At 45.5% G+C, this 27,950-nt stretch overlaps 1 protein-coding gene across 1 annotated transcript; it reads right to left on the bottom strand.

Moving 5' to 3' along the window:
- Positions 1-6,584: 6,584 nt before the first annotated feature.
- RSAD2 (radical S-adenosyl methionine domain containing 2) lies at positions 6,585-24,205 on the bottom strand. The gene is made up of 6 exons (XM_061154753.1): positions 23,764-24,205; positions 19,889-20,050; positions 15,258-15,487; positions 13,090-13,239; positions 10,889-10,921; positions 6,585-8,950 (listed from the first exon to the last, which is right to left on the bottom strand). The coding sequence occupies exons 1-6, from the start codon at positions 24,113-24,115 to the stop codon at positions 8,786-8,788; spliced, it is 1,092 nt and encodes a 363-aa protein (XP_061010736.1). The 5' UTR covers positions 24,116-24,205; the 3' UTR covers positions 6,585-8,785.
- Between the last annotated feature and the right edge of the window lie 3,745 nt (positions 24,206-27,950).

The following is a 27,950-nucleotide window of genomic DNA, read 5'->3' as shown; positions in this document are numbered from 1 at the left end:
GACTGTACAGCGAGGTCAGCCTGAGTCCCTGGATTGTCCCCTGTGAGGACAATTCCCAGGAGACATACATGCCTGTGTTAAGCTATGGGCATCTAATCTATACTTACTTGTGCATTTGTTCCACACTGCTTTTGTTGTTGTTTAGTCGCTAGTGACCTGTAGTGAAAGTCACTTAGTCGTGTCCGACTCTTGCAACCCCATGGACTGTAGCCCACCAGGCTCCTCTGTCCATGGGGATTCTCCAAGCAAGAATACTTGAGTGGGTTGCCATTTCCTTCTCCAGGGGAATCTTCCCGACCCAGGAATCAAACCCAAGTCTCCTGCATTGCAGGCAGGTTCTTTTACCGACTCAGCTATGAGGGAAGCCCTAAGTCATGTCCAACTCTTTATGACCCTATGGACTGTAGCTCACCAGGCTCTTCTGTCCATGGGATTTCCCAGGCAAGAATACTGGAGTGAGTTGCCGTTTCCTCCTCCAGGGGATCTTCCCGATCTAGGGATCGAACCTGCATCTCCTGCATTGGCAGGCAGCTTCTCGACCCACTGAGCTGTTGAGTCACCAGTCACTCTCCTGGATCTCAGGGAAAGTCAAAGCACAGTGCCAGGGAAGGAGAGTAAGTCATCAAGTCTTAGAGGAGCCCCCACTTGAAGCAGGCGGCCAGCTGTCAGAGAACATGAAAACCTGAAAGGAACTGAGGATCAGAGAGACAGGGGGCAACACCACGAGGAGCTCCTTTGTCAGGGGCGTGACCATGTGCTGTAACATCTTTTTTTGGTTGTGAAAGTCGCTCAGTTGTGTCTGACTCTTTGCGACCCCATGGACTATATAGTCCATGGAGTTCTCCAGGCCAGCATACTGGAGTGGATAGCCTTTCCCTTCTCCAGGGGATCTTCCCAACCCAGGGATTGAACCCAGGTCTCCCGCATGGCAGGCAGATTCTTTGCCAGCTGAGCCACCAGAGAAGCTGCCTGTAAAGTCTTACAGGTCATTAAAATACTGGCTGAGGGTACGCGGGATGGCTGCTCCGTCCGCTGCACAGGGCTTGGGTGAGGTTCGGCAGGTCGGTGCTATGGTGCCTTGACCAGACCTGCCTACGGAACCAGAGCGCTCACCCCGGGCTGCTGGCGTGCCAAGTATCAACAGCTCACTTCCTGGGAATCATCTTTTGCCAGAGAAGGCTGCCTCACCCAGATTTCTGGAAGCAGCGCTTCTAATAACTGGTCCACTGGGAGTTAAGGCCCGCCCAGCTGCCTTAACTCCAGACAGTACCAAAGAGTCCCAGTGGCTGCAGCTCTCTTCAGCCTCATCCCAGGCTTTCTGCTCCCCACTCTCCCTGGGACCCCTTCAGAGAGCATCCTGCCAGCTTCCCTGGGGGGCTGACCCCCGGGCACAGGGCCGCACTGGAGGAGCCCAGCACAGCCACACAGACGGAGCCAGGGGTCATCAGGAGGTCCATCTGGTTTGGTGAGGACTGGAAATGAGGGTGGGGGTGGGTCCCGGGAGCCCGGATCCATGGGGCCTTGGGTACCACCTGTGGATGGACAGTTCTAGGGAACCTGGGAGTAAGAATAAAACTGGGGGTGGGGGGTGGTGTGAAGGACCCTAAACAGAGTGGGAGAGACCTTTAGAGACTTTTGTTTCTGTTTGATTTCTTTGTGTGTGCGTGCTCATCTCTCAGTCGTGCCTGACTCTTTGTGACCCTGTGGACTGTAGCTCGCCAGGCTCCTCTGCCCATGGGATTCTCCAGGCAAGGATACTCGAGTGGGTTGCCTTGCCCTCCTCTGCTGGGGATCTTCCTGACCGAGGATCAAACCCACGTTTCCTGCATTGGCAGGTGGGTTCTTTACCACTGTGCATCCTGAAAAGCCCTGACTTCCCTGTATTTTACTCTTACTCTGCTATGATTTTAAAGCTACTTTAAGGAGATTATTCAATCCCCTGAAGCACTCTATCCCTGGACAGTCTGGGGTCCTCTTCTAATATTTTGGAACTCGGTTCCCGGCTGTTGCTTTGATGTCTCCTCTGTGACTCTGTCTGGATCAGGGTGGGTGCCTGAGCTCTCAGACTCCCCGCACTCTCTCTGTGTCTGTGGCCCTGGCAAAAGGCAGGACTGATTGCCGAGTTAGGATGGAAGAACTCAGCCTCCTCTTCCCCCCTCTGCCTTCTGCATGTCTATGAAGATCTGTATCAATTCTCTATCTCCCCTTTTCCTTCCTCTCCCATGTAATATCTGTGTATAAATGTTAGATATCAGGCTGTATTTCTGAGAATCTCATCTGATCACAGGATCTCGGGGTAAGGCCTCACCTCATTTCCCCGAAAGAAGGCACACAATCACAACATCTTATCATTAAGAGAAGGTGCCACGGACTCCAGCAAACAAGCACACACCAACTGAGCAAAACCCAAAGACGCAGAGTCGGGGTCTCCTGGGAGTGGAGAGGCATGGGGAGCAGCTCCTGTCAGAGCCTGGAGCCCTGGGCGCCCTCCCCACCTCCCCTGACCGGTGGCCTCTCTGCCACGTGAGGGCAGGCCAGCAAGAACTCGTTACCTTGCAGCCGGATCAACTGTCACCTTGATCTTGGGCTTCCAGCCTTCAGACATGAATGTCTGTTTTTTGCGGGGGCCCCCAGTCAGGGGTGAAGTAATAAGGCCACCAGAGCTGACATGCCGCAGGTCAGGGCTTTGCAGACAAAACTGCAGTCAAGTGACACCTGAATTATGCTGGAAGGAGCGACAACGTGTCCCTTGTGAAAATACACAGCTCCCCCTTCATACACACACACACACACACACACACACACACACACACACATATCTTGTAACAGCTTATGGGGAGGAGTTCTAGCAAAGTTCACTGCAAAGCAAACCCCAAGAGAGAACTGACCAGTAGAGGCTAGTCTCCTCAGACACAGAACTCAGGGAGATTCAAGGTGAGACATTATGCTTTATCAGTTCAGTTCAGTCTTTCAGTCATGTCTGACTCTTTCCGACCCCATGGACTGTAGCATGCCAGCCCTCCTTGTCCATCATCAACTCCTGGAGCTTGCTCAAACTCATGTCCATCAAGTCAGTGATGCCATCCAATCATCTCATCCTCTGTCATCCCTGTCTCCTCCTGCCTTCAATCTTTCCGAGAATCAGGATCTTTTCTAATGAGTCAGCTCTTCACATCAGGTGGCCAAAGTATTGGAGTTTCAGCTTCAGCATCAGTCCTTCCAATGAATATTCAAGACTGATTTCCTTTAGGATGGATTAGTTTGATCTCCTTGCCGTCCAAGGGACTCTCAAAGAGTCTTCTCCAACACCATAGTTCAAAAGCATCAATTCTTTGGCACTCTTATAAGAAATGAATATTTGGTCTTCACCCCCATTCCTAGTGCAGAGCTCCTAAAACCCATGGAATGTCCTAAGTGATGATGGTACTGACCTAGGTTCCTAGACTCTCGTCAATAGAGATTGCTGACAGGCCAGATGAGGAATTCAGGTGGCGCTTTACTGGGACTGGTGCTGCAGCAGGAGGGAGTGAAGACAAGTAACAAGTTCCCTCGTTCACTCCCCAAAGGGGGCGAGCTGGTCCCTTAAATAGGGTGAGGTTGGGGGCAGATGGGTGGGTCAGGAAGGAGGGGGTGGCTTGGATGGTCAGTGCACCCCTTGGGGCTGCTGCCTGCAGGGGTCACGCACAGGACCCTCCTTTTTTTCTCCCAGCTCCGGAAGTAGCATCTGCATCTTGGCCTTTGTGTATTGTGTGCATCGTTTGCCCCAGTTGTACAAGTGCACAGTTGCTTTTAGCCCCTTCTAGTTGCTTCACATCCTGTTGCCCTAGGAGACATTGGTCCAAGTGCAAGCTCTCGGGGAGGGGGGCAAAGGGTTCCTGGTCCCAGGTCCCAGTCTCTCTCAATGACATGAATACAGAGGTCTTTTGCTGTGATACAAAGCAGACTTTGGGCAGGCCCTAGGCCACCGATGGTGGAGGGTGATTGCCAGGGCATCCAGTCATGTGACTGGAGCGTTAGAACTTTCAGTCCCAACCTCAGACCTCCAGAAGGGGGAGTGCAATCACCAGTGACCAGTGATGTCATGCTACAGAGTGAGTCCTCCATAAAACCTAAAGGGACCGGGTTCAAAGAGCCTCCGGGTTGGTGACTAGGTGCAGACTCAGAGTGACTGGTGCCCCTCCAGAGGGCATGCATGCTCTTTGCCCTTCCCGCACACCTCACCCTGTGCAATTCTTTCTTCCAGCGGCTATTCCTAAACTGCACCCTTTCATAATAAATTGGTAACCTAGTAAGTACAGCGTTTCTCTTGAGTTCTGTGAGCTGGTCTAACAGATTAATCCAACCCTAGGAGGGAGGTCTGGACCTTTCAATATAGCTGGTCAGTCAGTGAGAAGCACAGGTGATAACCTGCAGTTGTGATGGGCATCTGTATTGGGGGTGGGAGAGTAAGGTGCCCTCTGGTGGGACTGAGCCCCCAACCCATAGGATCTGATGCTGCGTGTGTGCTATGCTATTCTATCCGACTCTTCACTACCCCATGGACTGTAGCCTGCCAGGCCCCTCTGTCCGTTGGATTCTCCAGGCAGAAATACTGGAGTGGGTTGCCATGCCTTCCTCCAGGGGATCTTCCTGACCCAGGGATTGAACCTGAGCCTCTTATGTCTCTTGTACTGCCAGGCGAGTTCTTTACCACTAGTGCCACCTGGGTCTGATGCTACCTCCAGGTAAAGATTGTCAGAATTGAGCTGCATTGTAGGACATCATGCTGATATGGGAAAACTGCTTGCTGGGGTGGAAAAAACTCACACATGTGAATTGAGGGTAGAATCAGACAAGGGCAAGCCGAGATGGCCCGAGTTAAAATAATAAATCACTTTCGGGCATTTCCCCAGATCCTCCAGGAATGAGTTTGCCCAGAGAAGTTTTGTTTTTATTATTATATATATATTTTCTAGATAAAGTGAATTCCCAGAACAAGAGTTGCACTCACATTCCTAATCAAATTTGTAAACAATTCAAAACCCAAATCTGGTGTCTTTTTTTTTTTTTTTTCTTTTTCTTCAAATTAACTGCGGTTTTTAGGATACCATTGAATCTCTTCTCATCTTTTCGTGTGAATTGTTAAGAACTGGCTGTTCTCATTAAAGTATAAGAATGCTCGTTGGTTTTAAAATCCTTCAGAAGCTATGTGGAAAATAAAATTGAGTAAGAACTCAATTCTATTAAAAAATATGCATTACTGGAAATATGCATGAAGTGAACTAGCAGTTGCCTCTGGGCCACAGTAATTATGGGTAATTTTTATTTTCTTCATTTTGCTGTATTCTGTTTCTCAAATATTCTCCAAATGCTTATTTGTCTTAGAATCATGGGGGGAACATGTGGTTAAAAAGCCTTTCTCATCTTTCAAACCCAACTCAATGGCATCTGAGTTGAACTTGCTATGTGGGCTTTCTGTGGAATTTCTCATTCTTTGCCTCTGACTGGAGCAGCAGACGCCGGTAGAGACTTGACGCTGGGTTGTGCCCCCAGACATGGCTGTCCATGTCCCGGCCACAAGGCTGGACGACTTGGGCTGCCTCTTGAGTCTCCTTCACTGTCCTCAAGCCCCTGGATCTGATCCCTGTCCTGGGGGCTGGAGCCCAGGGTTGGCCTGACAAGTCCAGGGTGGGCAAAGATAATGAGGCCATATCCTTCCTGAAGAAGTGAGTAAAGTGAAAGTGAAGTCGCTCAGTCATGTCGGACTCTTTGCAAACCCATGGACTGTAACCTATGAGGCTCCTCCGTCCATGAAATTTTCCAGGCAAGAGTACTGGAGTGGGTTGCCATTTCCTTCTCCAGGGGATCTTCCCCACCCAGGGATCGAACCCAGGTCTCCCACATTGCAAGAAGACGCCTTTACCATCTGAGCTGCCAGGGAAGCTCAAGAAGTGAGTACTTACAACTGAAGATTAAATGCAAGGACATGTCTGAGAAAATGCCCCATGTCCAAGAAGGGCCAGTCCAAGTCTGGAGGGTGTGAGGTGGGCGTTGGAGCTGGGGGTGTAGAACTCTCGACTTCAAGAGTTGGGAAGACATGGGAGGGGGAAGTCAGGCTGGGGGAGGAACAGAGGCAGGCCTGGCCTGAGGCATCTGAGGGGCGGGGACCGAGTGGGCAACTCAGAACCAGGTCCTCCGAGCGGCTCCACGCCACCTGGGACTCTGGGTGCCAGGCGCCCACTCTGCAGACTGTGGACCCTGTCGTATTCAGAACAGCGGCTCTGCGACCATGTGTAGCCTGGGCTGCCGCTATTCCTGCTGCCCGTCTGAGGAATTCATTCCTTCCAAAGGGATCAAGTTCAGGACACCAGGCCCCCGAGATGCTGGCTTTCATTTAAAACAGGAGGAGTACTTTCCCCAGTGGCTCTTCTCTGCTCCATCTTGTTGCCAGTGGGGCTGTCTGAAATGTGCTCATTAATTATTGGTAACTTTGTTGATTTTTACAGTGCACTTGCCTTTAGCAATGGTGGTTTGTAAAAGCCTGCAATTATTTTAAACACACACCAAGGAGAGACTTCATTACATTGACCCACTGAGAATGAAGGTAGTATACGAAAATTACTTTATTTACAACATCTTACAAAACAACAGACCAGCAGACAAGAGCATCCCACACAGAGAAAAAATAAACATATATACATATATTTCCCTGAAACTAAGATGTCCGAAACACACTCAGGACAACGTCTTAAAAGCTTATGGTGTGGGTAGCCTTCATCTAATCATGAGGAGTGAAATAGTCCTTTCAACAAGAGAGCTGCCTGTGCAATGAATTACTTTCTGATAGAACCTCATGGAGAATTGTCCACCTGTTTTATATCATGATTCTCTTTCTTGATCGAAGAACTAGACTCCAAACTCCAAATTGTCATTGAAGAGGAGCCAACATATCAGATGTTTCAGGTTCATACTTTGTACACCAGCATGCTGTTATTAATGTCCAGTCTTTCCAGGTTTCCTAAGACAAAATTCCATTCCAATTGTCACAACCTAACCAAGCAGTAATTGAAAGCACCACAAAAATACTTGCCTTTAAGACTTAAATGGAGATACCTCACTGAAATTACATTTTATTTTCCTAATAAAAAGAAATATGTCTCAGAAAATGGACATAAATACTTAAAAACTGAAAATATAAAGCAAAATGTTACATAATCCAAGCTTGAAATTTACTCTAATGCTACTTCTCCAGCTAAAGAAAAATGAACACTTGAGTATTTTAAACATTAGGACTTTGAAAATTCTGTCAGTGCATAAGGAAGTGGGTGGTGGTGTAAAAACAGCTGGAAAATGTATTTAAAATAGCTTATTTTTCATTTTTCTGTTTTTTTTTATTTTTTGTTTTATTTTTTGTATTTTTAATTTTATTGTTTTTCTGTTTATATACATATTTTTTTCATTTTTCTCAAGTGCAATGTTTTACTTTATATTCTTTCTCTTTGGGGAAAGAGAAATGTAGTTTCCCTCAGGTTGAGAAAAATTCACTTCATATTTCATTTGAATCACAGTGACTTAACATTTGAAGTAGTGATATCTTTTTTGAGGGAAAAAAACAATCACTTAAACCAAACTTTCAAAATCAGCAAGTCTTGAAAAAAAGATTCTGAAGTAGAATTTCTACATGGGGGCTTAACAGAATCAGGCAACATTTAGATGCCATCTAGTGGCCAAAAAGGCAGCTGGATTATTAATTAAAGAGTTCAAGCAAAAAATTGTCCGTGATTTTGCTTTTTTTAGAGCAATGATAGGAAATTATTACTTCCCAGGCAATGGGATAGTGAAGAGGTTACATGAATAAAGTTCACATGATATTTCCACGAGAAGAGGGTTTTGCTCCTTGACCCAATTCAAGTGACATTTTTCCTCGAGCTCTTTCTTAGCACCAAGAGAAGGCTCTGGAACTTTCTCACGTTGCCCTAGATTACATTCTTATTTCAAGTGGTTCAGAGTTAAATGGGAAATAGTAGCTTTGTGCTGCAGCTTTATTCACAGGAAAGCCAGGTCCAGTCTCAGTCCCCTGCTCCACGGTCACCTGGTGCCTTTGCCAACGGGATCATGCCAATCCAGGGAATGGTTGCTTTCCAGTGATGTGCAGACAACCAAGCAAATCAACAGTGTCGTTGCCTGCAGGCTCAGAAGATCCACACGGCAACCCAAGCCCTGACCCTGTGTCAACTCCATCACGAAACGTAGAGCATACCTCAGTTTTGTTAAGAATCTTGGAGAACAAAGGGGAGATGGCTCACATTCCTGGAATAGTCAGTGTGGGCTACAGATTGTCTCTTTCTGGGTCTCACCAAAGCCTGATAAGATGAGCATTTCTTATTTTTTGAAATATGTATGGACTATTTCTCAACTTCTAGTTAAATGTCCAAGGTTGCAATGATATAAAGGCTGAGAAGTAAAAAGCCTCCCCACAGGTGGAGAGACTTCCTAATTTTTCCAGATGGGAAAATAACTATCAACTGAAAGGACTAGGAAACACAGGAGTCACACTCAAACATTAAATGCAAAGTAAGCTAATTAACTAAGGTTAGTTGTCTTGTATGAGCTACGGATTTCAATTACCTAAGTTATTTGTGTGTGTTCAGTTACCACAGACAACCAGATTCCACGTGCAACTGAAAATAGGATTTGGGGCCCCTGAGAAGTGCCCATCAGAAGGGGGCAGCCACGTACTGAGTCCCAAGGTGGTCCCCACAGGTGGGCAGAGGGTGGTTCAGCTTCCAGCTTCACCAGTCCAACTTCACCAGTCTAACTTCAGGTCTGCCTTGCTCCATACGTATTTCCCTCCTCGCTTTAGAAACATCTTCTCATCAAAGCCACTGAATTTTATAGCTTCTTCTACACCCACATCCAAGATGGACTTGGAAGGATCCTTCCGCCCATTTCTACAGTTCAGGAAGCGCATCTAGGAAATTTAAGACCAAAGTTAGAATATTTCCATATAATTTTCCTATAAAACTCAACTAGGGAGATCAACTCAAAATGATTCTGGTTATTCCAATCATTCCAACAAATGTTTGTGGAGACCTATAAGCGAGATGCTCCCCTGGGGACAATGAGCCCATTGGACAGCATCTCTGTTCTCAACCAGCTCCCATCACCCACGTGAACACGTTAGGCCAGGTAAGTGCAGGATAACCAGAATTGTATACATGTACGTATCCCTCCATTGGAGAGTGGGGTTATCCGGAAAGGCTTCCGAAAGATGCTGACATCTGAGTTGTGTTTTGAAATTGTAAGCCGGAGAGAGTAGTATTGTTAATGCCCAGAAACAATACAGTGAGTTTGGGAAATTTCAGGTAAATGATATTGCTGGTGTGAAAACTGTGTGTGCACAAATAAGTGTAAAGAGTAATAAAATGTTCTTTTAAGAAAGGGAGAGAAAGTTGTACGAAGAGGCACTACAGAGCCAGGCAGGTCCCACATCAAGAAGTGTCACGTGCCCTATTGAGGGCCTTGGTGGTGGTGTTCACTCACTCAGCCTGTCCAACTCTTTGCTACCCCCATGGACTGTAGCCTGCCAAGCTCCTCTGTCCATGGGATTTCCCAGGCAGGAACACTGGAGTGGGTTGCCATTTCCTCCTCCAGGAGATCTTCCTGCATCAGGGATTGAACGCACATCTCCTGCATTGGCAGTCTTTACTGCATTGGGTTCTTTACTACTGAGCCACAAGGGAAGTCCGAGAGTCTTGGTTTTTATCCTAAATTAAGCACCTTGGAGCAAGGAACCAGATCTTCATACCCTATGACCTACCATGGCACAGAGCATTTTGTAGTAATTCTTACCAAATCAAAATGCTCTTAAATTGCCAAAAGTAAATTTTGTTCCCACTCTGTTTATTCCAACTATGCAGATAAACAGAGAATTTTTAAGGACCGTTGGGCAAAATCCCCGGATAGTAAGGATATTCCAAAAATAAATTCTGTTTGACTCTTCCTCTCTAACTTGAACCCATAAACTGGGCACTTGTGTTACCTTACCCCTCTGCTCTGTAAAGAAAGCTCATATTGGCAAAAAAGTGAATGACTATGAAGCTTCACTGATTAACTTGAAAATAATAAAGTGTCAAAAGTCACAGTAAGCATTTCTTGAAACACCAAATCCAACTTAAACATGGAAAAGCCACTGTTCTTCTTGGAACTCATTTCTTAAAAACAGGTCTTTGAATGGAAGTATTTGTCCTGTGTTAGAAATACTTGCAAACGTTTCTGAATTGGGACAAACACAGAAGAGACAGAGAGGGAAAGGGAGAAGTGATTTTTCAGTTTTGAGAATGCCAGGTTATCTTTTCCCTTGGAAGGCAGTGGCATAGGAATGTATCAGTGGCTTTAGGGGATTCTGCAACCTCTTCACCCCAAAGCCGACAGCTATCTGTTAGAGATAAGCCGGCGGGCATCTGAGGAATTAAAGGCAATAATGTGACTTGTGACATGTCCTTCCTGCAAAGAACACTTGGTGCCCCATGACCAGAGAAGCCAGCCAAAGATGGCATAACAGAGGGGTCTGCTTTGTGCGATGTCAGCTCCACACAACCTCCGTGGATTCATAGCCACAGGGAAGACGCCATGTAAGGGGCGGTGGGGGCGGGGGTGAGGGTAGTCGTGCAAACACCAGGACTGGGTTCAAGCCAATACCTGCCCAACACCTTAGCTCCAAGATGGACACAGTGAATGAAGCCAGGGCTCCATAATATTGATGCTAATTAGTGACAGTAAAACTAGGAAATGCTGGCTAAAAAGAACGAATATGGATTAAACGGTTATGCTGACTGTAACTCAACACTGGCCTTGCTGCTTAGCTAATTTTTAAGGGATCATTTTATGATGCTCTAGAAATACTCACATATTCATCCAGAATAAGGTAGGAATCTCTCATCTGCAAAGGAGAAATTACAGACAAATTTAGTTTCAGGCATATTTTTCAGTACGTACGCTCAGCTGTCTGCCTTACAATGTCGGTGTGTTTGTTTCGCCTTATCTCTGGAGTCACTATTCCTCAAATCTCCTGAGTGTCTTTGGATTCATCTCCACAAGGTAAGCCACCTGTGAGGGCCCCACCCCACCCAGAATGCCCTCCACCCGGCAATCTGTCTGTGTCCATTCAGATTCCAACAGATTCCAGCAAGCTGGCCTCTGCATCCTGCTGGAAGGGTCACAGGGCTCTCTGAAAGCACCTCTGACAAGGAAGCCCCCAGGCTAACTCTCCATGCCCTCCAGATCTTGGGGTGCCCCGTCCTGCACTGTTCAATGTTCCCTGTGTGTGTGGCCTGCCCCGAATGGACCCCCTTTTCAGTGAATAAAGCAGAATCTCTTTAATGCTACTGCCTGTCTACTAAGTTGCTTCAGCCGTGTCTGACTCTTTGCCACCCCATGGACTGTGGTCCTCCAGGCTCCTCTGTCTATGGGATTCTCCGGGCATGAATATTGGAATGGGTTGCCAGTTCTTTCTCCGGGGGATCGTCCCAACCCAGGGATTGAACCTGTGTCTCTTATGTCTCCTGGATTGGCAGGCAGGTTCTTTACCACCAGCGCCACCTGGGAAGCCCTTTAATGCTATTACCTGGGAGCTTACTGAGGACTTGAACATTGCTTATATTCCTCGTAACTAATGACACCTTTCAGAGGTATGTGGAGGGTGTATCTGTACTTCTATAGGAAGTTGTACCCTCCATATATACCCACAGAGGTTGTGGTCTGCACATGTGTTTGTATAAAGGCCAGATTGTAAATATTTTTCAGTCTTGTAGACCATTTGGTCTCTACGGCAACTTTAGTTCGCCTCACTTTACCTCTGACATAGGTGAAGTCCACCTAACCTTGCCTCTCACACAGCTGAGGTCAGCTAACTTTACCTCTGACGTGGGTGAAGTCAGTTAACCCTTTCTCTGATGTAGGTGAGGTCAGTTAATCCTGCCTCTGACATGGTGAGGTTAGTTAATCCTATGACTCAGGCCCCTGTGTTTCTGAAATGGGGGAGTGATTTCTGGCTATGGTCCCTCTGTGAAGTACTCACCAACTATTAATAGTAATGCTTATTATAACTTATATTTTCTTTGATTGCACATTAACTGCATAATTAAGGCAACTTTTCAAAAGCCAAATACAGCAGTGTGGACATATGAGTATTCTCTGTTCTCTGTCCTCTTTTTGAAAGCTGCTCTGACCCCATCTGGGGATTTTCTTATTCATGCTCTGGTCAACATGACTTAGGAGTCTAAAGCATAAGGAACAAGTCCTTGTTTTGGAATTTCCAATATGATATAAGCATGTGACGAGAGATTTTGCTGCATGTTTATTCTTTGGGGGAAGATGGGGAAAGCTTTTGATTTTTAAATAGTTGGAAAATAACAAAACTACCTATTTTAGAAAAATTTAAAGTCCAAAGAGTTATTAAGGTAAACAAAAATGAATGATAATCCATTACCCCAAGACGACCGTGGGATGCGTACATACACATCCGTGCACACTAGGATTAAAGGTCGAATGGATTTTGCCTGTTGTTCTTTATTTGCACCCAATATCATATCATGCAAATTTATCCTGGTTTCCTAATGTTCTTTGAACTATGCTATTTAGTCAGTATAACATTCCATACTGACATGAGTTTACCTGTTCTCTGTATGTTGAGTATCAGACTACCTTCAATTTTTTTTTTTTTACTCCTCTCCTTAACACTGCAGGAACATAGCTTTGAACAAGAAGTTCTTTTTTTCCTTTGGCTTCAGAGAACACTCTGATTATTTACTCTGTGGAAGCTCTGCAGTATAGACGGGCTTTGGTTGACACGGTTTAATCTACAGGACATATGCATTTGTGCACACAAGACATACCCACTGTTCTCACTGGAAACCTAAAGATTTAGTACAGCTTCTATATCTACCCTTAGACTCCTCCCCTCTCTCTACGAAACCCTCCCACATCCCAACATGGGCAGCCCTTGGTGGAGACACTTTTCTCTTTGGAGCTACCTGTGTGATGGGAAACAAAACGACGTTCACTTTCTATTAATACACTTTAATACACTTAGAAAGTTCACTTTCTAACCTTCTGGTTAGACTCGGGCACCAGGCAGGACACGTCCTTGTGGCGATCTAAGAACGCTTCAAACTCCTCATCGCTGATCACGAACCGTTCCGCTTCTCTCAGAGCATCTTGTCCAGAATTCTCACCCTCAATTATGAGACACTGGAAGACCTGAAACACAAGGGCAGTGTTGGCCTCCTAAAGAGCTTTCCACCGCTTTCTGTCCCAAATTGCATTTCCCTCTGAACCAAGCTTCATCCCTCCTGAGCACAGAAAGTGAAAGTATTAGTCACTCAGTTGTGTCCAACTCTTTGCGACCCTGTGGACCGTAGCCTGCCAGGCTCCTCCGTCCATGGAATTTTCCAGGCAAGGATACTGGAGTGGGTTGCCACTTCCTTCTCCAGGGGATCAACATTGGGTAATTGGGCATCTTTTACAAAATTAGAAACTTCAGCTGAAATCAATGTAAATTTATAGGAATATTTTATATATCTAGAAATCTCTAGTGTTCTGAAAAATAATCTTCATGAGATGAACAGAATTGGAATTCAAAAGTGGAGGAGAGGAACTCCTTTACTATTACTTTTGGGGGCATCTCTAGCCTTTGGGTTTGGAACATTAGCTAGTTACACCTATTGAGATGAACAGTTTTGGTTGAGGAATAGAAGTGATTTTTATGTATATATCTATGTTGTAGTTCTTTGATACAAAATAATCAGGTTTATAATATGTGTGCTCAGTCACTCAGCTGTGTCCAACTCTTTGCAACCCTATGGACTGTAGCCCACCAAGCTCCTCTGTCCATGGGTTTCTCCAGGTAAGAATACTGGAGTGGGTTGTCATGCCCTCTTAACAGGGGATCTTCCTGACCCGGGAATCGAACCCACGTCGCCTGAATCTCCTGCAGGCAGATTCTTTATCACTAGTACTACCTGGGAAGCCATTTACAATATGTCTGCCTATAAATTTTCAACTTTTTAGATCAGAATTTTATTGTTAGTGTTTATACTGTGATATTTTTTTAAAGTAGCTTTTAAACCTTTATATAAAAATGCATATTGCTTTCTTACTACATTTTAGATTTAAATGATGAAATGTACCAGGTGAAATAGGCTTCCTAAAGTATTTAACAGTTTAATTTTGGGGTTCTCCCTTTAGGTTTCAAGCCATTACGTGCATGCATGCCTTCTAAGTTGCTTCAGTCATGTCCAACTCTTCACGACCCCATGGACCATAGCCCGCCAGGCTCCTCTGTCCATGAGATTCTCCAGGCAAGAATACTGGAGTGGGTTGTCATTCCTTCTCCAGAGGATCTTCCAGACCTAGAGATTAAACCCAGGTCGCCTGCACTGCAGGTGGATTTTTTACCATTTGAGTCAAGGAAGACTCATCTGCTAGAGAAGGAGTCAAATACTGCCTCCTACATGAAGTCTTCCTAGCTTTTTGGCAGAATTAAACCTTTCCCATTTCGCCTTCCCACTTTATCCCAGCAGACATAGCTTCATATTACATGAGTTTTCTTCCTCTCTTTTCCTTGCTAGAATTGAATTCTACATCCTATCTTCAGTTGCATTAGTCTAGGGCCCAGCCACAGATTTTCATGGATTCCCACATGACAATGACCAGGGCAGATTGTTAAGAACACATATTCAGGGGCTTCCTTGGTGGTCCAGTGGTTAAGAAACCTCCTTGCAATGCAAGGGACATGAGTTCGATCCCTGAACCAGGAAGATCTCACATGCCTCAGGGCTGCTAAGCCCATTCACCACAACTACAGAGCGAGTCCACATGCTGCTGACTACTGAAGTCTAAAGCCTGTGCTCTGAAGCAACAGAAGCTACCATAACGAGAAACTCATGCACTGCACCTAGAGAGTAGCCCCTCATCGCTGCAATTACAAAAACGTTCATATGACAGTGAAGACCCAGCACAGTCAAAAATAAATAAATCTTTACCCCCCCCCAAAAAAAAGACATATTTACACAAGTCCTCCTGCTAATCTGTTTCAGGACAGTGTGTATGGGATGAGTCCCCAGAAGCTGATTCTAAGTCTAGCAGAAAGAAGGACCAAACCCAGCTGGCTCTCTGAGTCCAGAGTTCTCTGTAGCCTTATCATTTTTGGTGTCCCTGCAGCAAATCTCTCCTGAATGTTCACTTCATTACTATCACAAAAGCAATGCGGTTTGTACCTTCCAGCGGACAGGGTTCAGTGCGTTTATCTGTTCCTTCATATCCTCGTCCACATTGAATCGATTGATGACTGAGTTTATCTTGAAGGCCACTCTGTATTCCTTACACCATGTCCTCAGTTTCTGGAGATTTTCCACGTGGTTCTTCTTTCCTTGACCACGGCCGATAAGGACATTGACCTGCTCATCAAAGCTGTCACAGGAGATGGCGAGAATGTCCAAATATTCACCTGAAGGAAAACGATCACTGTTAGGCTTTTCCATCCAAGGATGAGAACTTATGTTAAGCTTTTCCATCCAAAGATGAAAGCATAGGATTTGGGGCTTCCTTGGTGACTCACTGGGAAAGAATCTGCCTGCCAACGCAGGAGACACGGGCTCACTCCCTCATCTAGGAAGATGCCCACATGCCTCAGAGCAACCAAGCCCAAGTACCACTACTGAGCTTGGGCTCCAAGCCCGGGAGCCACAGCAACAGAAGCCCACGCGCCCCTGAGCCTGTGCTTCGCAACACGAGAAGCCACAGTGATGAGAAGCCTGTGCACTACAAGAAAGAGTAGCCTCTGGTGCCCAAAGCTAGAGAAAAGCCCACACAGCAGGGACATCAGCACAGTCAAAAATAAAGAAACAAAATCATATAAAAAACAGCATAGGCTTTCAAGCCAAAGGTGGAGAACTGGAGCCTTATGGACCACAGAAGTTGGCAAAAACACTTTGTTCCTCCAGACATTGAAAAATGTTACAAGAGCTAAATCTGACTACATGTCAGCTCTGTGTCTTTTACTTTAACCTTTGCTTCCCTTTGCTATTGTTCACTAAAAGAGTACTGTCCATACACAATGGCCAGCCCGGGAGAACCCTGCCCCTCTGCCTGAAGGTAAAACCAAAATGCCTTTGTTCAGGGAAACACCCTGACCCTGTCCGCCTGCAAGAGAAAAGAAATATACACATCCCCTCCCTGAGGGCCCTTGCAGGAACAATTGCAAAACCTGGGGTCTTTTTACTTTATTTCTCTTCTCCTCCAGACCCCAATGAGATGGTTATTTTGAGACAGTCTACCATCTGATCCTTCTGCCAGCTTTTGGAGTCAAGTCCTTATTCCTTGTTTCAACACCTCCTCTCCCAGTTTTAAGGCCTGTCGTGTGGCGAGCCGAGCGAGCTTGGACTTGGTAACAAAAATATTTCACGCTGTTTTTAAATACTTTTATTTGGGAAATTTAACATAGTCAGTAAAAAGAATGAAATAATGCCACCGCAGCAACATGGATGGACCAAGAAATTGTCATACTGAGTGAAATCAGGCAGAGAAAGAGAAATATGGAATGATAAGGCAGCAGAATCTTAAAAATGATACACATGAACTTATTTACAAAATGGAAACAGACTCACAGACTTAGAGAATGAATGCATGATCACCAGGAGGGAGCAGGGCAGTGACAGCCTCAGGTCTGTGACTGACAAAGAGAAAGCACTTGGGACTGACCTAGACACCCTGCTATGTTTAAAACAGACAACCACCAAGGACCTACTAGGTAGCACAGGAAACTCTGCTCAATACTCTATAATAAGCTAGATGGGAAAAAGAATGTGAGAAAGAATAGATTTATGTATAACTAAATTGGAGGAGGAAATGGCAACCCGCTCCAATATTCTTGCTTGGGAAATTCCATGGACAGAGGAGCTTGACCTCTGTCCATGGGGTTGCAAAGAGTCTGACACGCCTGAGCAACTGAGCGCATGGCACATACTCTAACACAAAATAAAAGGTGTGAAAAATAGAGTGTAGATTTAGGACGTATCTTTAGTAATTTGAGCATATGGCAACACTGACCCTGATCTCTGATACAGGATAAAAATCAATGGCTGTTCACAATTGGCTGTCAAAGTGTCTGCTATGAATTGTTGTTGCACTTTCTTGTTGTCTCCCTACCCCAGTGATCTTTTTTCTTTGCTGTTTTTCAGTCACTAAGTCATGTCTGACTCTTTGTGATCCCATGGACTGCAGCATGCCAGGCTCTCCTGTCCGCCACTAACTCCAGGAGTTTGGTCAAATTCATGTCCATTGAGTTGGTGATGCTATCTAACCATCTCATCTTCTGCCTCCCACTTCTCTTCCTGCCTTTCCCAGCATCAGGGTCTTTTCCAATGAGTCGACTCTTTGCATCAGGTGGTCAAAGTATTGGACCTTCAGCATTATCCTTTTTCTTATGCACTTCCAAATTTGCTACTTTGCACTGCCTCTCCAGACCAGCCTCTGAGCTTTTGCCCTAAGGTGCAACACTGCTGGTGGTCCTTACTCCGCACACCACACGTCTTGGAGGGAACACACTGCCCAGGACACAGCCAGCAAACCCAACTCAGTCTGCTGTGCTCACAGGGCTCCCCAACCCTGTCTATCTCTATAAATCCAGTCCCCAAAGCTTACTTTTGAATTTCTGACGCTCACCTTTGACTGAGTGACTCCCTTCATGGTGTTTTGTTGCTGACTCCTGGCCCTATGCTCCTGCTGTTAACCTTTCCCAGATGGGAAGTACAACCCTCCCCCACACCCCGCCCTCCCCTCCCCCATGTCCATATTTCTTCATCGTCTAGGAAAGAGGGTTTCATCAGAGATCCCCGTGAACATCCTCAACACATTGTACGTGCAACTACCCTTTGAATGATTTCAAGACTCAAACATCTCACAGAAAGCAAGCACAGAGCATTTTACCGGAAGAGCCCAATCAGAACTGTTTACTAAAATGATAGTAGGGCTGTGCTGACCTAAGTGGGACAGAAATCCAAAAGAAGAGGGGATGCATGTAAACAAACAGCTGATTCACTCTGCCGTGCAGCAGAAACTAACACAATATGGTAAAGAAGCTATACTTCAATAAGAATTAATTTTTAAAAATTGTTAAAAAACAAAATAAATAGAACAGACTAAATAAAGAAACAAAATAAATAAAATGTAATGATAGCTAACGTTTTTCAAATGCTTCCTAAATGCCAGGTACTGCTCTAAGAATATTAATAAGTGTAAGTGTTAGTCGCTCAGTCATGCCTGACTCTTTGCAACCCCATGGACTGCAGCCCACCAGGCTCCTGTGTCCACAAGATTTTCCAGGCAAGGATACTGGAGTCAGTTGCCATTTCCTTCTCCAAGAATATTAATATCTATGTAAAAATTAGCACTGAGGGACCTCCACAGTCTTAGGCTTCTCTGGTGGCTGAGTGGTAAAGAATCCACCTGCCAATGCAGGAGACACAGGTTTGATCCCTGAGTCAGGAAGAGCCCCTGGAGAAGGAAATGGCAACCCACTCCAGTATTTTTGCCTGGAGAATCCCACGGACAGAGGAGCCTGGCAGGTTACTATCCATGAGGTCACAAAAGAGTAGGACATGATTTAGTGACAAAATATCAACAGTCTTAGGACCAGGGGTTTGTAACCCTGATTGCAGAGTGGAATCCCTTTGGAGCACCCCAAGTTGGAATGTCCACACACCACAAGGCTCTGAAATAAATAGTCTGGAGGCCAGTCCCAGCAGAGATGTCTTATTTAAAGTTCTGGGCATACACACTGAGGAAACCAGATCTGAAAGAGACACGTGCACCCCAATGTTCATCACAGCACTGTTTATAATAGCCAGGACATGGAAGCAACCTAGATGCCCATCAGCAGATGAATGGATAAGGAAGCTCTGGTACATATACACCATGGAATATTACTCAGCCATTAAAAAGAATTCATTTGAATCAGTTCTAATGAGATGGATGAAACTGGAGCCCATTATACAGAGTGAAGTAAGCCAGAAAGATAAAGAACATTACAGCATACTAACACATATATATGGAATTTAGAAAGATGGTAACAATAACCCTATATGCAAAACAGAAAAAGAGACACAGAAGTACAGAACAGACTTTTGAACTCTGTGGGAGAAGGTGAGGGTGGGATGTTTCGAAAGAACAGCATGTATATTATCTATGGTGAAACAGATCACCAGCCCAGGTGGGATGCATGAAACAAATGCTCAGGCCTGGTGCACTGGGAAGACCCAGAGGAATCGGGTGGAGAGGGAGGTGGGAGGGGGGATCGGGATGGGGAATACATGTAAATCCATGGCTGATTCATATCAATGTATGACAAAACCCACTGAAATGTTGTGAAGTAATTAGCCTCCAACTAATAAAAAATAAAAAAAATAAAATAAAATAAAGTTCCTCAGTAGCCAAATACATAGTCAGAGGGGAGAATGACTGTTTTAGTCCAATCCCTCAATTTATACAGGAGACTACTAAAATAGAGTCATTTCCACAAATAGTGTAAAAATTGAACATAAACAGGAAACAATAAGGTCAGGGTTTGCAAAACTGTCCACAGTGTTCATCTTCCCCACTAATGACTCAACTAAAGCTACTTTGATAACGGACAGCATCTGCTGCTGGGTCCTGCTATCTGCTCTGCCATACTTGTTTACGAGAGCCCTACCGAAACTCAGCGTGCAGCCTGAAGAGAGATTAGCACAAGCATACTTGCTTTTTTCTCCCTTCAGATCCCCAGCAGGCCAGGCCGGAGGCCCAGGGTGGAAGGAAGTACAGTGACAGGCAGTGACAGAGGCTGGAGTCACATGCGGTGGGGGCTGCTCACCGTACTTCTGGAACCACCTCTCGCGGATCAGGCTCCCGTTGCTGACGATGCTGACGCTGGGCAGCTGCAGCTCCTGCTTACAGAACTTCACCAGGCTGCCCAGGTACTCGCCTCGGTCCTGGAGGAACGGCTCCCCACCTGAGAAATTGATCTTCTCCATACCTGGGATAGACAGCACATGGATTTTCCTTCTGTTTTAGCACTTCATCAACATGTTATCATTTTAATGTGTGTTTTCTCAAGGTAATAGAATGAGACTGGAGAGAAATGGCAAATAGATAGGGAAACAGTAAGAGACTTTATTTTTGGGGGGGCTCCAAAATCACTGCAGATAGTGACTGCAGCCATGAAATTAAAAGACGCTTGCTCCTTGGAAGAAAAGTTATGACCAACATAGAAAGCATATTAAAAAGCAGACATTATTTTGCCAACAAAGGTTGGTCTAGTCAAGGCTATGGTTTTTCCAATAGTCATGTATGGATGTGAGCGTTGGACTATAAAGAAAGCTGAGTGCCAAAGAATTGATGCTTTTGAACTGTGGTGTTGGAGAAGACTCTTTAGAGTCCCTTGCACGGCAAGGAGATCCAACCAGTCCATCCTAAAGGAGAGCAGTCCTGGGTGTTCATTGAAAGGACTGATGCTGAAGCTGATTTGGTCACCTTATACGAAGAACTGACTCATTGGAAAAGACCCTGATGCTGGGAAAGATAGAATGCGGAAGGAGAAGGGCATGACAGAGAATGAGATGGTTGGATGTCATCACCGACTCAGTGGACATGAGTTTGAGTAAACTCCTGGAGTGGGTGATGGACAGGGAGGCCTGGCGTGCTGCAGTTCATGGGGTCGCAAAGAGACGGACACGACTGAATGAATGAATTGAACTCAACAGAGAGAAATAAAGCTAAGACACAGGTCCAAGCTCCAAAGCCTTTGATTTTTCTAAAGTGAGGTTGCCACCCATCCTGGCTTTCCCAGGACAGTCCTGGTTTAAGGAGACCACATCTCATCAGTTGTTCTTCCCAGCACCCTGTTTTGCTCTCAAATGTTTCTGCAGTGGGAGACTGATAAATTATATCATCTCACTCTTCATAAGCTAACATGCTAGAAGGCAGCTTGTGTGACAAACATTATTATTCCAAGTAAAATATTGTTCCCTAAAAGTGTGATTAAACAGGGACAGATAACTGGGGAAAGTGAAACAGTGTGTTGGCCAGCGGTGTAGCCCGTGATGAGTTTGAGGAGCAGGTCAGAGGGATGAGTGAACAAGAAGACTGAAGGAACAAGATGTAGAGATGCAGGTAAGAGCTTAGAAAAGGAGCCATTCCTTCACAGTGGTGGCAGCACACAGTCCATCCTGTCACAGCTCAGGTCAAGAGCTGTGACGATGCTCATATGGCTGCGTTCTATTCAACCTGCTATGTAAAAGTCAGAGGAGTGAATAATATATTTTGGAAGCATCTTCATCCAGAGTGGGGGTGATTTAGTTGCTTCAGTCATGTCTGACTCTTATGACCTCATGGACTGTAGCCTGCCAGGCTCCTCCATCCATGGGATTCTCTAAGCAAGAACACTGGAGTGGGTTGCCATTTCCTTCTCCAGGGGATCTTCCTGACCCAGGAATCAAACCTGGGTTTCCTGCATTGCAGGCAAATTCTTTACCAACTGAGCTACGAGGGAAGCTACTTCATCCAGTGTAGCAATTTTAATTTTAAATGTAATGTATATTTACATTTATTTTCTGAATTTAAATTTAAAAGTAAATTTAAATTTAAATAGTCACCAAAATAGATTTTCCTTCATTTACCAGAAATTTAACTTATAGGACATGCCATCCATACTATTAGTACAATATGTACTAATCATAACTATAATAGTTTATGCTCTATTAAAAACACAAGAGCATTCATTTATTTGTGCCTTGTAGAAACTTTGTAAGATTGATATCTTACATCGAAACATGTATACTATCTAGGATGAAACAGATCACCAGCCCAGGTTGGGTGCATGAGGCAAGTGCTCGGGCCTGGTGCACTGGGAAGACCCAGAGGGATTGGGTAGAGAGGGAGGGGGGAGGGGGGATTGGGATGGGGAATACATGTAAATCCATGGCTGATTCATGTCAATGTATGACAAAACCACTACAATATTGTAAAGTAATTAGCCTCCAACTAATAAAAATAAGTGAAAAAAAAAGGCCTATACAAAAAAAAAAGTGTCTATCAGAGGTTGAATGGATAAAGAAGATATGGTATATATAAACCAAATGGAATACTACTCAGCAATAAAAAAGAATGAAAATTCTGCCATTTGCAGCCTCATGGGTAGATTTGGAGGGCATTGTGCTATGTGCTTAGTTGCTCAGTCATGTCTGACTCTACGACCTCATGGATTTTGGCCTGCCAGGCTCCTCTGTCCATGGGATTCTCTAGGCATGAATACTGGGGTGGGTTGCCATTCCCTTCTCCAGGGGATCTTCCTGACCCAAGGATCAAACCCCAGCTTCTTGGGTTTCCTGAATTGGCAGGTGGGTTCTTTATCACTAGTGCCACCTGGGAAGGTATCTTGCATGAAGAGGACCAGGAATAATTCTAAGGCGCTTTGAAAGTTCACTAACAGGGCCTGGGGTGACTGGCATTCCAGAAAGAGAGGACAGTGCGATCAGGGTCCATGAGGAAGGTGTTGGGGGAGAATTGTGTCACGTGATGTGCCCATAGCATGCGGTCCTTCAGAAAATGGGGTGAGGATGGCAACATGGTGCTTGAAGCCTGTGCTCGCAAGTTTGGGCTTGGAAGCCAGGCAAGAAAGTTCAGTAGGGGGAGTTATGCATCTGACATATATTTCCGTACGATCACGTGCTTTCCGTGGGGACACGGGGACAATGAGATGAACTGCAACAGTCCTGGTGAGAAATACCAAGATGCTGAACTAGACGCCACTGGGAATGGCAGCGAGGTGGGTCAGGCGCTGGATGAGCTGCGGATGACCGGGCAGACATGTGGGGAGTGAAATACGTCACATCCAGTAAAGGTCAGGTGCACGTTCTCAGCACATAAAGTGCCAAATCAGGCAAGGCTGGTGTCAGAATAGGAGCTAGTGGTTACCCCGGGCAGGAAGGGCAGGGGCTGAAGGCGGCAGGAGCTATAGGCACCCTGCTGATCTCTGTGCAGATTTGCCTGCTGTTTATCGGGATGTGGTCACTGTGACGTTCAGGATGTGTGCAAGCTGGGGCAAATGCGTGTTATACGTCTGCAGCAGAGTTAAGCAAGTTGAGAAAGAAGCTGGTGATGTGGCTGAGGTTGCTGGCTTAGGAGGTGCTCTAGGGAAGACAGGAGGACGGGAGAGGAGGAGGAGGAGGACAGATCACCTTAGACCTGGACCGGCTGGGCTCTCTCTGAGATGCCTGCCTCTTACTGATGCGGTGACACTCAGTGAGCAAGTCTCCAGAGCAAAAGCATTGCCTTACTTGAATCGTACACAGCATCTCTAAATATTTATGATAAGAGCACGTGAATAGTCCCAAACAACAAACCCAAACATTTTGTCAGCAGCTCTCATCAGCTGTCTCTGGGGAACTCAGTCCATGAACTCAGAGAACAGCACAACTTCCCGACCTGCCTCCTTCCCCACGCTGCTCACTTAGAAGAAGCTGTAATGCTTTGCTCCCCCATGCCAGCCCACTCTGCAGGTTGGGAAAATCTCGGCACCCATCCACAGCTCGCCCTGACCTCCTCTGGCTGGAGTGCATCCCCGCTGTGTCCTGGGAAGGACTGAGGTCCTGGGGGACCTCTCTGGCTGGGGCTGCCCCCCGCCCCCACCTCTTCGCCCTCCTCAAAGTGGCAGAGCACCTGGGGGCTTTCCTAGGTCTGGGGACTGACCTGCTTCCTTCAGCATCAGCAGACCTCTCTTGGCCTCCTCCAGCGGCAGCACGAAGGATGTTTTGGCCGTGTGGAAGCAGAAGCCGCACTTGTAGTTGCATTGGCGGGTGAAGTGGTAATTGACGCTGGTGGGGGTGGTGGGCAGGTCGCCGCCTCCTTCTCCCTCTGCCCTGCCAGGCTCCCCTGCTTCCCTCCTGCCCTGGAGCTGCTGGCTCCTCTCGGCCCCTGCCAGCCAAGATGCTGCCCGGAGCTGGAGGAACAGGGGCCCCAGGCTGCTCCACACGGAGCCCAGGGGCTGCAGGAAGGTGCTCAGCAGCTTGAGAGCGAACACGATGGGTACCAGCATCCACATGGTGGCAGGCGTCCTGAGGCTCAGCTGTGTTGGCAGGTACCCTGAGGCTGCGTTGCAGCCGCAGGCTGGCTTTTATACATGCCTGGCAACCTGTCACATGGAAGGAGGGACACACCTTTCTTGACTAACGCTTAGCTGAGGGCTAAGTTTCGATTTCCTTCTTCGTGAAAATGAAAGTTGGAACAGGGCCAAGACTGAAGTCTCAGGAGTAGGACCAACATCTCTTTTTCTCTGCCCCATGGCTCGGCTCCGTCTCCTGTAATCAGTAATAATTCAGACTGGATGTAGATGGACATGCTGCTCTTGAATCTCTATTTGGATTCAGCAGGTAGTGATAGAACTAGGCAGAGACATAACCACCTCTGCAGCTGCTGCATTACTAGTGGAGGACATAAACTGTAGAAGCATCTGCCCCAGTGCCCTTTGCTTGCAGTGGCTCAATGAGAGTTTGTCCGGAGAGGAGAGCCAAACAGTGAAGAGTGATGGCCTGGTGGACGATGAGAGCAGATTCTATCAGCTCAGGACCCCTTTCAGATCTCAGTCGAAATGCATAGGCACATAAAGACATTAATGCCTGAATCTTCCTTTAGTGACTCATCTTAAAGCATGCATTTTCACATGGCAAAATGTTTCAAATGTTGAAATTCAGCCATTTATCTTTTCCTGCAGGTTTATGCTTGTCTACACCATTTTTAAAAGATGAGAAAAATCAGATGCTTTTCTAAGATCCTTCTTTTTTTTAAAAAAAAATTGAAGTATGGTTAATTTATAAGGTTGTGTTAGTTTCAGGTGTACAAAAAAGTGACTAACTTATCAGTTCAGCTTAGTTACTCAGTCGTGTCTGACTCTTTGCAACTGCATGGACTGCAGCATGCCAGGTTTCCCTGTCCATCACCAACTCCTGGAATTTACTCAAACTCATGTCCTTTGAGTCGGTGATGCCATCCAACCATCTCATCCTCTGTTGTCCCCTTCTCTTCCCGCCTTCAATCTATCCCAGCATCAGGGTCTTTTCCAATGAGTCAGTTCTTCGCATAAGGTGCCTAAAGTTTTGGAGTTTCAGCTTCAGCATCAGTCCTTCCAATGAATACTCAGGACCAGTTTTCTCGTTTCCTTTAGGCTGACTGGTTGAATCTCCTTGCAGTCCAAGGGACTCTCAAGAGTCTTCTCCAACACTACAGTTCAAAGGCATCAATTCTTTAGTGCTCAGCTTTCTTTATAGTCCAACTCTCACATCTATACATGACTACTAGAAAAACCATAGCTTTGATTAGATGGATATTTGTTGGCAAAGTAATGTCTCTACTTTTTAATATGCTATCAAGGTTGGTCATAACTTTTCTTCCAAGGAGCAAGTGTCTTTTAATTTCATGGCTGCAGTCACCATCTGCAGTGGTTTTAGAGCCCCCCAAAATAAAGTCTCTTACTGTTTCCACTGTTTCCCCATCTATTTACCATGAAGTGATGGGACCAGATAGCATAATCTTAACTTTCTGGATGTTGAGTTTTAAACCAACTTTTTCACTCTCCTCTTTGACTTTCATCAAGAGGCTCTTTAGTTCTTCTTCACTTTCTGCCATAAGGGTCATGTCATCTGCATATCTGAGGTTGTTGATATTTCTCCCAGCAATCTTGATTCCAGCTTGTGCTTCCTCCAGCCCAGCGTTTCTCATGATGTTCTCTGCATATAAGTTAAATAAGCAGGGTGACAATATACAGCCTTGATGTACTCCTTTTCCTATTTGGAACCAGTCTGTTGTTCCATGTCCAGTTCTAACTGTTGCTTCCTGACCTGTATACAGATTTCTTAAGAAGCAGGTCAGGTGGCCTGGTATTCCCATCTCTTTCAGAATTTTCCAGTTTTTTGTGATCCACACAGTCAAAGGCTTTAACATAGTCAATAAAGCAGAAATAGATGTTTTTCTGGAACTCTCTTGCTTTTTTGATGATACAGTGGGTGTGGGCAATTTGATCTCTGGTTCCTCTGCCTTTTCTAAAACCAGCTTGAACATCTGGATGTTCACAGTTCGTGTACTGATAAAGCCTGGCTTGGAGAAATTTGAGCATTACTTTACTAGCATGTGAGATGAGTGCAATTGTGCGGTAGTTTGAGCATTCTTTGGCATTGCCTTTCTTTGGGATTAGAATGAAAACTGACCTTTTCCAGTCCTGTGGCCACTGCTGAGTTTTCTGAATTTGCTGACATATTGAGTGCAGCACTTTCACAGCATCTTTTTTTAGGACTTGAAATAGCTCAACTGAAATTCCATCACCTCTGCTAGTTTTGTTTGTAGTGATGTTTCCTAAGGCCCAACTTGATTTCACATTCCAGGATGTCTGGCTCTAGGTGAGTGATCATACCATTGTGATTATCTGGGTTGTGAAGATCTTTTTTGCATACTTCTTCTGTGTAGTCTTGCCACCTCTTCTTAATATCTTCTGCTTCTGTTAGGTCCATACCATTTCTGTCCTTTATTGCATCTATCTTTACATGAAATATTCCCTTGGTATCTCTAATTTTCTTGAAGAGATCTCTAGTCTTTCCCATTCTATTGTTTTCCTCTATTTCTTTGCATTGATCACTGATGAATGCTTTCTTATCTCTCCTGGCTATTCTTTGGAATTCTGCATTCAAATAAATATCCCCTTCCTTTTCTCCTTTGCCTTTCACTTCTCTTCTTTTCACAGCTATTTGGAAGGCCTCCTCAGACAACCATTTTGCCTTTTTGCATTTCTTTTTCTTGGGGATGGTCTTGATCACCACCTTCTGTACAATGTCACGAACTTCTACCCATTGTTCTTCAGGCACCCAAGAAGGATGGGTCATGGTGGAGAGTTCTGACAAAACGTGGTCCACTGGAAAAGGGAATGGCAAACCACTTCAGTATTCTTTCCTTGAGAACCCCATGAACAGTAAAAAGGCAAAAAGATAGGACACTGAAAGATGAACACCCTAGGTCAGTAGGTGCCGTATATGCTACTGGAAATCAGTGGAGAAATAACTCCAGAAAGAATGAAGAGACGGAGCCAAAGGAAAAACAACACTGAGCTGTGGATGTGACTGGTGATGGAAGTAAATTCTGATGCTGTAAAGAGCAATATTGCATAGGAACCTGGAATGTTAGATCCATGAATCAAGGCAAACTGCTGCTGCTGCTGCTGCTAAGTCACTTCAGTCTTGTCCAACTCTGTGTGACCCCATGGACGGCAGCCCACCAGGCTCCTCTGTCCCTGGGATTCTCCAGGCAAGAACACTGGAGTGGGTTGCCATTTCCTTATCTACTGCATGAAACTGAAAAGTGAAAGTGAAGTTGCTCAGTCATGTCAGACTCTGTCCTACCAGTCGTGTCCTACCAAGCTCCTCCAGCCATGGGATTTTCCAGGCAAGCGTACTGGAGTGGGTTGCCACTTCCTTCTCCCAAACTAGAAGTGGTCAAACAGGAGATAGCAAGAGTGAACATGAACATTTTAAGAACCAGTGAACTAAAATGGACTGGAATGGGTGAATTTAACTCAGATGACTATTATATCTACTACTGTGGGCAAGAATCCCTTAGAAAAAAATAGAGTGGCCATCATAGTCAACAAGAGTCTGAAATACATTACTTGTATGCAATCTCAAAAGCAACAGAATGATCTTTGTTCATTAACAAGGCAAACCAATATCACAGTAATCCAAGTCTATACCCCGAAGAGTAATGCTGAAGAAGCTGAAGTTGAACGGTTCTATGAAGACCTACAAGACCTTCTAGAACTAACACCTCTAAAAGATGTTGTTTTCATTATAGTAGGAAGTCAAGAAATACCTGGAGTAACAGGCAAGTTTTGCCTTGGA

This window comes from Dama dama, chromosome 11 (genome assembly GCF_033118175.1).
Source record: "Dama dama isolate Ldn47 chromosome 11, ASM3311817v1, whole genome shotgun sequence".
NCBI classification, from domain to species: domain Eukaryota; kingdom Metazoa; phylum Chordata; class Mammalia; order Artiodactyla; family Cervidae; genus Dama; species Dama dama.
Note: the sequence above shows the minus strand (reverse complement) of the source record. Positions and strands in the feature narration are given on the sequence as shown.

Coding starts and splice junctions, on each gene's coding strand:
- RSAD2 (XM_061154753.1), bottom strand. CDS start 24,115: ATGTGGATGCTGGTACCCATCGTGTTCGCTCTCAAGCTGCTGAGCACC. Junction 20,051..23,763: donor GCTGATGCTGAAGGAAGCAG/GTCAGTCCCCAG, acceptor TGTCTATCCCAG/GTATGGAGAAGATCAATTTC. Junction 15,488..19,888: donor GAGGTGGTTCCAGAAGTACG/GTGAGCAGCCCC, acceptor GTTTTCCTTCAG/GTGAATATTTGGACATTCTC.